This window comes from Tyto alba, unplaced genomic scaffold, assembly GCF_018691265.1.
Source record: "Tyto alba isolate M040663 unplaced genomic scaffold, T.alba_DEE_v4.0 Super-Scaffold_38, whole genome shotgun sequence".
In the NCBI taxonomy this organism is placed as follows: domain Eukaryota; kingdom Metazoa; phylum Chordata; class Aves; order Strigiformes; family Tytonidae; genus Tyto; species Tyto alba.
The window spans coordinates 9,074,735-9,086,442 of record NW_024881313.1 but is presented as its reverse complement, the minus strand read 5'-3'; the positions used below and the strand labels follow the sequence as shown (position 1 = coordinate 9,086,442).

The following is an 11,708-nucleotide window of genomic DNA, read 5'->3' as shown; positions in this document are numbered from 1 at the left end:
CCCCCCCCCCCCCGCGGGTACGCCTACCCAGGGCTTCCTCCCACCGCCCCCCCCCCCCCCCCCCCCCCCCCCCTTTTTGGCGGTCGCTTCTTATTTCTGGTTGCCCCGCCAGGCGATCTGCGGCCGTGACGGTTTCAGGCCGGGGGAGGCGGGAAGCAGAGGAGGCGGCAGGGCTGGGGCCGGGGTGTCAGACACAAACCTCGTCGCGCCACGGACGCGGTGTCATTTTTCTTTTAAAACTGAACGCTCTGATCCACCCCCACGCCCCCACCCCCCCGGGGTTATTTTTTGTTATTAGGGCTACTGCTGGGAGCTGACCTTCCTTCCCGCTTGCCGCGGGAGCCCCCCGCGCACCGCAGGCTTGGGGGTTTTCCCTCTCCCACCCCATCCCGGAGCCCGTGTGTCGTGCCCCCCCCCCCCCCCGTCGCCGTCCCCGGTACCGCGCCGGTCCTCCCTCCCCCGGCGCGACCTTCCCAACATGGCGGCGCGGCCGCCCCCCTCCTCCCTCCGCCGCGCCGCCGCCGCCAGGGGCCTCCTGGGCGAGGGGGCGGTGGCGGCTGTCAGCCGGGCGGGGCGGGACCCGGCCGGGGGAGCGCCGCGGCGGCGGCGGCGGCGGCGGCGGCGGGAGGAGCGGGCCGGGGCTGGGCTGGGCCGGGCGGGGCGGGGCGGCGGGGCCCGGCCCGGCGCCGCGCACACTGACAGGCGCTCGGCCAGCAGACGGCGGCCGCGCCGGGGTGCAGAGGCGGCCGCGCACCTTCCCGCCGCCGCCGCCGCCTCAGAGGGAACCGGCCGGGAGACGGCGTCGCTTCGGCGGGGAGGCTGCGGGGTTGAGCGGCGCTGGAAAGCCCCGGCCGCCCCCCACACCTGTGCCCTGCGGGGGGGCGGCGAGTGGGTGTAGCCGCCGCCGATCACCTGGGATCCCCGCCCCGCGGCGCCTCCGCCTCCCGTCCCGTCCAGGGAAGGCGCCGCCGCTGCGAGAGACCGACCGACCGACCGACCGCGGGCGGCAGGGCCGGGGCCCGCGGGCGAGGCGAGGCGAGGGCTGCGGCGCCGGTGGGGCTCCCCCCGCCCAGCGAACAGCCGGGGTGAGGCGGGCGGCGGCCCCCGGAGCCCCGCGGCGCTGGGCGCTGGAGCCGCGGCAGGATGAACCCCAATGTCACCTACGCCAGTCGCAAGCGGCGGAAACCTGTGCAGAAAATGTAAGCGGCCCCGCGGGGCGGGAGGAAAGGGAGGCGGGCGGGGAGAGACCGGCTTCCCGGCGGCTCGCCGTCCTGCCGCGCACCGCACCGCGCCGCGGAGGCCCGGCGGGGGCGGCCGGTGGCGCGGGGGGGTGCAGGGGCGCTCGGGAGAGGTGGTGCCGAGGGGTGCCGGCAGGGATTTTTATTGTTTTTAGCTTTTATTTTTTTTTTTTTTAAAAAAAAAAAAAAAAAAAAAAAAAAGCGTGGGGGTGGGAGGGTCGCGGCGGTGCAAGGAGGGAGCGGTGCGCTGCCGGCTGACCTACATTGGGAGGCAGCTGAGGTGACGGCTCCAGAGCGGTGGCCGCGCTCGCCCCGCCGAAGCGGGTGCCGCGCCACGGGTGGGTGCCGCGCCGCGCCGCCCCGGGCGGGCCCCCGCGCTCCCGCCTGCGCGCAGGGCGCTCCCGCCGCCCGCGTCCCTGCGCGCCCGTCCGCGCCGCTGCCGGTGCGCTCAGGTGTCCTGCGGGGAGCGCGGGGTCGGAGCTGGGGAAGGTTCGGCCGATTCCCACCTTTTAGGGCTATTTTTAGCCTATCTGGAGGGGCTGAACCGGCTGTAGCCCTCCGGTGTTACATTAGATGTTTTCATTTCTTCGGCTCCAGACAAACTCAAGTGCTGCTGACCGGTCGAAAAAGGAGGGGGGGGGAAAAAAAAAAAAAAAAAAAAAAAAGAGTTAAAATCTGGCTGTATGGTGGCTTTTTCTTTATTAATGTATCTCTTTGACACTCTGGGAACAGCGTGGTACCTGAGTAATCTCGTATTATGCACCTGCTGTAGGTTCGAGTTCCAGGCGCTGCATGCTCCCCAAAAAGGCTGGTCTCAGGAGTGCGATTTTTTTCAGGCTAGAGGAGATGCTTAACTTGCACTTTCAACTGAAAGTCAAGAATGTATAGGTCACAAAAAAGTAGCAAAACTAAACTACTGAAAAGAAAAATAAGCAAAGCTCAAAAAAATCCCCATGTATTCCTGTGGGGTATTTCTGTAGATGTAAAATAACTGCCAAGACTACGAAAGCATTAAAGGAGAGAATGACAAATATTTAATGAAAATCTGTTGTGAAGGATATGTTTTTAGATTTATAGCAGACAACTGTCCTGGGGGGAGGGGAATTAGCTTGAGTTCTTGCTTCTTTATGGTTGGAGTTGTTAAAATGAATGCATGGACATAGCTGGGTTTTCACCCTACAAACTAACACAGAAAGTCTAAAAATGCATATTAAAAAAAAAAAAATCTCTTGCTATAGATGTATTCATTATGAGAATAGCAGTGTTAGCTTTTTTGACCATTCATTACCAAATAAAAATGCAGAGGTACCTAATTAAATTAATGCTGTAGATCTGGATTTTAAGAATGAAGGGATTTTTTTTTTTTTCGTGAAGAAATAAAAATGTATTGGCGGTATTTGTATATTATTAGTAGCTAAAGGCAAATAATTCTTCCATTCTGATTGTGAAAGGGTGAGGTGTTCTGCCTTGCTGGTGAGATCGCTTAATGTCAGTCTTACTATTAAATTCTGGTTAACCTTGGTTAGAGGATGTGAAACCTTCTCTTCTACATTACTAGTAGCTACATAAGTAATCCTTTTCCATCTATCTCCTTTTTACGTAAGTTGGCTGAGCTTCTCTGATTAGTTGAACTCAAAGCCTTTTTTTATTACTAATGGGAAACTTTTATCTATTGAGGGACTTTGCCCTTTAGGACCAAAGGGAAAAGTAAATGTTTTTTCTTAAAATAAAAGTATTCATATTTAAATAGTTTGCTCAACCATAAATTGAAGTGGAGGCTGATTATTAACCCACCTTGCTTGGGTTGCTAGAAATTATTTTTATGCAAGACAAATTGATTTCACATTTAATGCTTATGTTTCTTTTCTCCTCAAAATGGCTATGTTCTTTGGTTGCTTCTTCTGTTAGACCAAGCTTACAGAACATTGCTAGTAGGTCAGAGGGCCTGAATTTCTCACATAATTAATTACAGACCATACCTTTAGGCCAAAAAAAAAAAAAAAAAGTAAGGGGGGTAATAAGGTTTTCTAACTGATTAGGGAAGGGAGGGAAGATGTACTTGATGTTGGTTAATAAAGGTTTGACGCTACTGTGATTTTAATCTACTTGAAGTTGATATTTCCTCCCCTGGTAGAATTCACCGCTCTTCAGAGAGGGGGGAAAAAAAAAGGGGGGGGGGGGAGGTGATACATTGTTGCAACTAGTCTCTTTTATAGAAGAGACTTTTATTCGCCATATATGTAACTCTGAAGCATGATACATGATAATTGGTAACCTGTGGCAATAAGCAGCTGGTTTATAGAAATGGAAGAAGGTATTCATATAATGCCATAGTTGCCATGGAACAAAATAAAGTAGAAGAAATACATCTGGCTTCAGGTACAAGTTAAAAGCCATGGTGGTAACTGAAAACCAGTTTAAGAAACTTTCCCCATGCTACTTCCTGTTTTTATTATGTGCCATGTAAAGAATTGAACTTGAGAGGGAATCTCGGGCTATTGCCTGACAGTGCTGAGTGCTGAAATGTGCTTTTTTTTTTTTTTCCCCCCCCCCCCCCAATTTAGTAGTGAATTACAGTATCACGATGGAAAAATAAAAGCAATCGTGGGGGAACTTAGTAGGCAACTGTTCCTGCAGTTCCATCTTGTTATCTTGTCATGTGGAGAAAAAAAAAAAAAAAGCCCACTAAACCATGTGTATTCCAATTGTATGTAATATGCCACAGCAATCACTTTCTTAAAACCTTGGAGCATTTAAATTTCCTCCCCATTTAATGTTTGAACACAGGGAGTCCCCCTGGTGACAGCACATCTGTGGGGTGTTTCACTCCCCACTGAACCTTGGGGAGCAATGGGTGACTTGTGGTTTTTTTTGTTGTTGTTTTTGTTTGTTTGTTTGTTTGTTTTGTTTGTTTTGGGGGGTTTTTTGTCTTGAATTCTTTTTTTCTAGTGATTATTAGCTGAACTGATGAACTAATATACTAGTATTGTAGTAGAAAGGATAAAATACAAATTTTATGGAAGTGAGTTTTACTGAAGATAGATTCTAACATTAAGCAAAGGATGATATATAAATGTAGCTCCACCTTGTAGATTTTATATTTTTCTGCCTAGTAGCTCTGATTTGCCTTGTTTTTTTCTTTTATTTTTCCAGTGTTTGGATAGGAATTGTTTTGCATAACTGGGTAAATGTAATAGACAAGGAACAGGGTGAGGATGTCTAAATGTTTCATAGCATGCAGGCTTGAAAAGTGTAATGGCGTGTTTCTTTAACAAACTAAATAAAAAAATTATGATATGGTTTTGTTCTGTTAGGTTAAATGCATTTATGATATTAAGTAGTCCAGAGAAGAATGTTTGACTGGTTGATCTTTACTTATGAGTAGACATATAATTTGCAAGCAGTGCAGAGATATTTTAATTTTACAAATAAAAGTGTTTATTTATTCTTTCAAGTTAAACAAACAAGAAGTGCCAGAACAAGCTTCCAAAAGGGAAGTTCATCAGAAAAGAAAAATAATCATTAAAAGATTCCTTTGTGTAAACCAATATCTGCTACAAACAGCAGTTTGCACCTCTTATTTGAAATGGAGACAATAAAGCTGTCATCATATATAGAATAAACTTGCCAGTCTTGGGGTACCTGTATGTTATATATACACTGCTACTTAAAATTTACTGATTTTAAGGTTTATGCAAAAATAATCTGCAGTAAGTGGTGATAGACAAATATAGATAATATGGTTGGTAGATGGGAACCTACTTTTTTTTTTTTTTTGACTCATTCCAAATAGCCTTGGTTTGTCATTAAGCAGTAATGCAATACATTAAAACTGAGTGTGAACCTTTCATTCTTGGTTGGTGTTCTGGCTGTCTCTATCACTCTGGTGGAGTCCTTCATACACTGAAACAACTTGAGCAAACTAGAACTCTGTTTATTACTGGAGGACAAACAGTTGCCCAGCATCAGATGAATAGCACACTGCTGACTGAGTGTTTTTTTAGTAAAAATAACTTTATGCCTTCAGTGGCCTAAATCTTTGCTGGTTTCATTACCTTCTAAAGGAGCCACTGGAAAGGGTCTCTTGCCCCTTCAAGATAGGTTGACAGCTTTTGATCGAAGAGGTCAGTAGTCCATGTCATATCAACAGCTGAATTTTCAGTAATCATAAATTTGGTGTGGGAAATAAAAGAATAAATACTTGGAAGTATTTTTCAGTTGCAAAAGTAAATAGAGAATTTTGTAGGAAGTTGCCTGTTGTGATACCTGCTTAGTGGTAACTGATGCATTTCACATATCTGACCTACATTGAATTAAATAACATATGTTATTCTTATGTATATTATTGCATGTACTATTAAAGATAAGATGAAAATTAAATGTAGCTGAAAAGATCAAATCCATTAGCTATGTGACATGTATGCTCTTCCTTTATGTCTTTTTCCCCTAAGCAATAAAACAGTTTGATGAACTTCTAATTAGATTTTTTTAACATATCACTGTATCTTTAGTGTTCTTCCACATGGTTTCCTGACTTCATATCACACTTCAGTTTTGTTAATAAGGTATCATTCTTTTCAGTGCTTGGTCGTTGGGTTTTTTCCTTCTTTTCAAAGTTTTTATTGTTATGTGAACAAAATAAATTTGTGCTTTCTTTTCACTTTCTCAAAGAAGTGCTTCAATTTCCTTTAAAAAAATACAAATTAGTGTGTAAATAATAAAACTTATTTTGACCTTTTGATATTGAGACTCAGGTACTTGTGCAATTTCTTTTTAATAATTTTGTGCTGTTAATATCTGTGAAGGTACACATGGTAAGCATGTGTAATGAAAACTTCTGATTAAGTAGTCTGTAACAGACCTGTGAAAATAGTAGTTAGCTAATGTAATGATGGCAAATCCTTTAGAATTGTTAAAACAAGAATTAAAACTGCTTGCTTGTCTTGTAGCTGTTGGATGATAAGGTCTGTAGTGCAGTTTGGAGGCACCGAGTGTACAGAGATCTCTGGCCTTTGATTAGGGAATTCAAATTTCCTGTGAAAGGTAAAATATCAAGAACTGAAAGATCAGCTTAAAATCCATTCCCTCCCTTTAGTCTTTTTTTTTTTTTTTTCTTTTAAGTGAAACACATGCATGGATTTAATCTTGACATAGCACGTAATTTTCCTTGAAGATAGTTTTCTGCAACGCAGCTCGGGCTGTCTTTAGCATCAAGGGTTTACATAAGTGGATGGCAAATGGTTTAGCTTGCCATGTATACCCCCGGCATTTCTGCCCTTATTCCCTGCGTTGCTGAAGGATCCATTTTTATATAGTGGTTTTTAGTTGGGTGACAAAGGGGAAAATCAGTGTTTGATTTGAAGGGAGAGGACATGGTAAGACTTATGCTGCAAACACTGGTAACTTAATATTCAGAAATGTTGTATACTACACTTAGAAAATCCTTATGTTTTGAATTAGTTAGAAGTAAGAAGAGAAATCATTAGAAAGTGAAGCAAAACCAATTAGATCTAACAACTTGATAACTGCACAGTTGTATATAGTTTCAACTAACTTATCAAACTGCTTATAGAAGCTTTAAGTGAAGTGGAGTATAGTTGTGAAAATAGCAAAGTCTGGTATTCACTGCTAATTTATTTGGAAAAAATTGCATGTTTTGAATGGTTTCCATGGGGACCTTCATTTCTCGGCAGCAGACCTGTTTGATTTGATTTGATAGTAGTGAGCTGTTCACTGACTGTTATAAAACTGTTATCTGCTTAAAGTTTGGAATTTATTATTCTGTCTCTACACTTATGGAAGTTTAATACATAAAAAGTATTCATGAAGTAACTTCTAGTGTTACTGGTAATGTTTTGTGATTTTTGAACTTTTTTTTTGCTAGGGTTGTATTAAATTGTGTTAATCATATCACCTGTACAAGCGATATTCTGGCAGAATAAGAGAATGTGAAGAAAGCTCCTTTACTAAATTATTTTAATATTCACTTGGGGATATCATGAGCTGCAGGTCTCAAAGTTAGGGCTTGTGACTGAAGCACTCATCTAGCCAAATATTTAGTTTGTCATCCATTGCAGTTGATGATGAACCTATGTTTTTGTCAAGTGAGAGAATTTTCATATTTCTTGATTCATCTGTTTTCCCCACTTTTCCAACGTTTTTAGGATAAAGCTCTACTAGAATCAAATCCTAGACAATCTTTACCCTGCAGCAAGCTTAACTTTATCCGTCTGGGGAGTAAGTAGTTGCTGCCGATATAATATATTTCTGTGTGTTAGCAAATTTTGTGTTATGGCATCTTCAAGTTTTGAGGCCCCATATAAGGAACATGCCTTCTTCAATGTGCAGAAGGGCAGCCCTAGTGCAAGGGAACAGGCAGCCAGACTTAAGTGCAAGTTTTTGACAAGTGACACTTGAATAAGCAATGTCTGTAAAAAGAAGGGCTTGATTTTTAAACTAACAAGAAGTGTAATTGAAACATAAATTAAAAATGAGCTAAAAATAGGAATGTCTGCTCTATCGCTGCTTATTTGACTAAAATACAAGACAAAATTATTTTTCAGTATGGTTTACTTTCAGCGGTGGCAAAAATAACTAGTGGAGCTTTTGCAATTTCTCATGATAAAATTGATATAAGGATGAAGCTTGGAAGCAGAGTAAATGAAATACTGAAGAAATTAACTCCTGAAAGTCTTTACGCTCAGTATTTTTGCAAGTGGTAATGTCTTGCAGACCCAACATTCCTATAAGAGCAGCACAAATGGATAACTGCTGCAGATCTCAGGTAGGACTGCAATACTGGAAAAGTGAGAATGAATCACTCTTTAATTAGAAAACTGTTTAATATATATCACAAAATCTACTATGGCTTGTGCAGATAAATTATTTGGTTTCAGTATTGTCTTGTAATGACTAATTATAGTTCAAATGAGTAGGGGTTTAAAGCTGTTCCTAGATTTCTGCGTACATGGGAAGGTGTGAGTATCCAAGTGTCTGGAATTGGAGCTTAGGGTGGATATGAATGGAAAATAACAAGTTTACAGAAACTTCATTATGTAATTCATAACAGAAAGCCTTCAGCTGGGAGGTGACTTAAAGGATGAGCTCAGTAGTGTTTGCTACAAAAATTTTACCTGCTGACTGAGCTGGACCTCTTGTTTTCTTGAGCAGTTTTGGATGCCTCATTGTCTAGCAAGTTATTAAAACTTTTGTTGCATTCTAGCCTGCTCCAAACATTGACAAAAATTAAGGACACCTGTGAAAGTGGTGTTTGAGTGAAAGTATAGGAAGCTTTTTTATAAAATAACGCTGTGTCTCAGAGGTTTCAAATGTTCATTACATGTTCACATAGCCATTGTAGCTCTAACTGTTGGGGGGGGAGGGGGGGAGACGGAGAATTTAAACTACTTTAGATTTTTTTTTTTTTTCCAATGGGAAACAGAAGTCACTTGGGAAAAACGTTTTGCTTGTTAAAGTTTAAAAGACAGTTTGTAACATTAGGTTTGGCAAATATTTACCTTTGTTTTGAGAAGGAACTTAGGTTTATATTGTGTTTGGTTTTTTTTGCCACAGAGTAAAGCCATCCCCAGCTGAAGGAGTCAAGTCCAACCCATCCAAGAGACACAGGGACCGCCTGAATGCAGAGCTGGACCGCTTGGCTAGCCTTCTGCCTTTCCCTCAAGATGTTATCGCCAAATTGGATAAGCTGTCTGTGCTTAGGCTTAGCGTCAGTTACCTGAGAGCCAAAAGTTTTTTTGATGGTAAGAGTTGGGAATTTATTTGAATTTTGGACTGCTTGTAAAGTGTTGTTCATACTGTATGATGATTTTAGCTGTTTAAGAACTTAAAACTGCTAAGTTTATCTGCATTTTAATGGAACATCCAGTTGTGTGGGTATATACAATGTAACTGTATGAAGTAAGCTTTCCAGTTTCTTGAAAACCAAATGTAATTACTTAAACTTCACTTAAATCACCAGTCTTTCAAAGCTTTGCATTTGGAAGTAATATTGCCCTTAATGAGTCTTACAGTCCTTAGACTTTCAAAGATACTTAAGAGATCTCTTTGTTTTCCCCTCTAAAAATCTCCTTCATAAAACCGTTACTGTTCAAAACGTGTCTGATGAGTTCCCATCAGCTGTATGTTTTGCTTAATGATGCATCAAAAATTACTTTGTTTTGATATAAAGTAATTACTAGTGCCCCTTCCTCTAGTTTATTGCAAAGGTGACTTGCAAAGAAATAGAGGCCAAGTCTTTCCTGTGTTCAAGCCCTGATTAATGCAGGGCATGAGGCATTAAGATGACAGCTGAGGTTCTCCAGTTGTGTGAGTAGGTTTTCGCTGACCCTAGCCCTGGCAAGGGTAATGCAGAAGAGCTGTGTAGTAATCAGGCCAGAAGCACATATTCTGTTAGGCAGTCTCAGAGCTGGCCAAGGAGCCCTACCCGCTCCTTCACTACCTGAGCTGCTCTGTAAGCTGAGATGCGATGCCTGGCTTCGTGCCAGTTTCTTTGAAAGCAGAAATAGTCTGGTGCTTTTCATTGCTGGGATAAAGCAGGGAGCTTGTGTTTAAATTGTCCTCTTTTTTTTATCAGTTAGTGAAGTTTTACAATGTTATGCTGAAAATGGAATTATATTTGTCAGCTGTAGCTAAGGAATCTTGCTTGCAGTGGAGTTAATATTAAATTGCAAGTTGTTGTGTGTTGGGTTTTTTTTTTACTAAGTTTTTTGGACATTAAAGTAACCACTTTCCTCACCAGTTTTCAGTTACAGCGTTTCAGTCTCATGATAGTGACTCCATAACCATGGATGAAAGGACTGAAGAAACCTAACTGCCTAAAATAGTTCCACTGTTTGGTGCAGAAATACAGAACATTTATTTTCATTTATTGTGTCTACTGGCCTCAGTTTAGTAATGCTTATAAATTTATATCCTGTATTTTATTGCTTGAAGAATATATGCAGGTGTCTTGATTTCTGTGCTTGTTCAGGACAATTCTTAGTATGGAATCTACTCAAGGCTAGAGTTGGTCAAATATTTCTATCAGTGTTTTTTTCACATTAAAATATTTCCTTCCATGAAATGGAAGTGTTCTCTTGGCACATCACTTTCATCAACGTCTTTGTGAGACATTATCTCAGGTTGACTGCTGTAAAACAACTGATTTGGTTTATCAGTGCTTTCTTGGTGAATTGACAGGGAAGTTCTAGTCTCAATGAAACTTATTTTTTGAAAAATTAAGTATTCTGAAACAAATACAAGATTGCAAGTTTTTTGCCGTACTTGTGATAGAATGATAATAGCAAATATCAATTTCTGATGCAATGGAGGTGCTTGATTTTTGTTTCACCTTCCCTGCTCCACCTCTGTCCCACCCCCACCCTCCCCTCCCTCCAACAATTCAATTTGCACTTGAAGATCCTGGAATAAAGGGGTTTGAGGCTATGGTTTCTGTACAGGAAAAACATTCATGCCTTTAGCTGTAGAGAGACAGCCAGAATCACCTCACACCAAAATTTACATCAGTTGCTTGTTTCTCGTTTGAACATGAAGGTAGCTTTCAGTCACTTAGAGTGGTGATGAATTACATGTGCAATTTAAGTACTGCGGATCCCGAATTGAAGCAAACAACCCGTTTTCAACTCAGTAGCATACTGTTAGGATGGCACCCACATCAGACAAACATATACAGCTGATGCTACTGTACTGGACCACAGCTGTAGAATATAGGGTATTTAATTGTGTTATAATGAGTTAAGTAGCAGAATTTTTATGTGATTCATAGGAAAGGACTTTTCAAGCAACAAGGAAGTGCATATACTAGGTACATTACAGCGGAATATTCTTCCTATAGTCTCCATAAAATAAAAAGGCCCGGCAAACTTGTAAAGATAAGTAATTTGATGTTGCTTATCTTACACTGTTCAAAATGTCTTACATAAGGTGAAGCAAGTTTAATTTCTACCTTCAGATGGAATAGCTTCAGTAGAACCTGTCTTAACCTTTTTTAGCAGAAAAAAAGGCTTTTTGCTGACGCTTTTCAGGCCTTTTAACTGTAGGACTACAAATGAGGTTAGTAATCAGTATGTATCTGAAGGTGTTTAAAGGTTAACATCAGTGACTGAAGTGAAGATAAACAAGAGTGATCAATCTATGACTATGAGAGATCCAGTATTGAAAATAAGATCCTTTATGCTATTTTAATGCACTTAAATAACATGGAATCTATTTCAGTTGAAACTTACCCTCCAAAAGAGAAATTAGTGCTTTGAAGTACAGAATTAACAGAAATACCCTGAATATCCCTAGGTTAGAGTTTCACCATCTGTCTATGCAGCACTTCTCACAAAACTGCTTTTTTGAAGGAACATTTTGTATAGTTAAATATATGCAGAAGGCCCTATAGAATAAATCTGACAAATGCGAGAGTGAGCACTGATTGTCACCTTGAGTGCCTAGACTGAGCCAACA

At 41.9% G+C, this 11,708-nt stretch overlaps 1 protein-coding gene across 2 annotated transcripts in view; it reads left to right on the top strand.

Annotated features, from left to right (window-relative positions):
* The first annotated feature begins 653 nt into the window (after positions 1 to 653).
* AHR (aryl hydrocarbon receptor) overlaps positions 654 to 11,708 on the top strand; it is a 66,511-nt gene continuing 55,456 nt past the window's right edge. Inside the window, exons 1-2 of one of the 2 annotated variants that reach the window (XM_042801798.1) lie at positions 654 to 1,199; positions 8,811 to 8,998. In XM_042801798.1, the coding sequence (XP_042657732.1) occupies positions 1,144 to 1,199; positions 8,811 to 8,998 (244 nt within the window). In that variant the 5' untranslated portion in view covers positions 654 to 1,143. The remainder of the gene's footprint in view (positions 1,200 to 8,810; positions 8,999 to 11,708) is intronic. The other variant, XM_042801799.1, reaches the window with a different exon arrangement.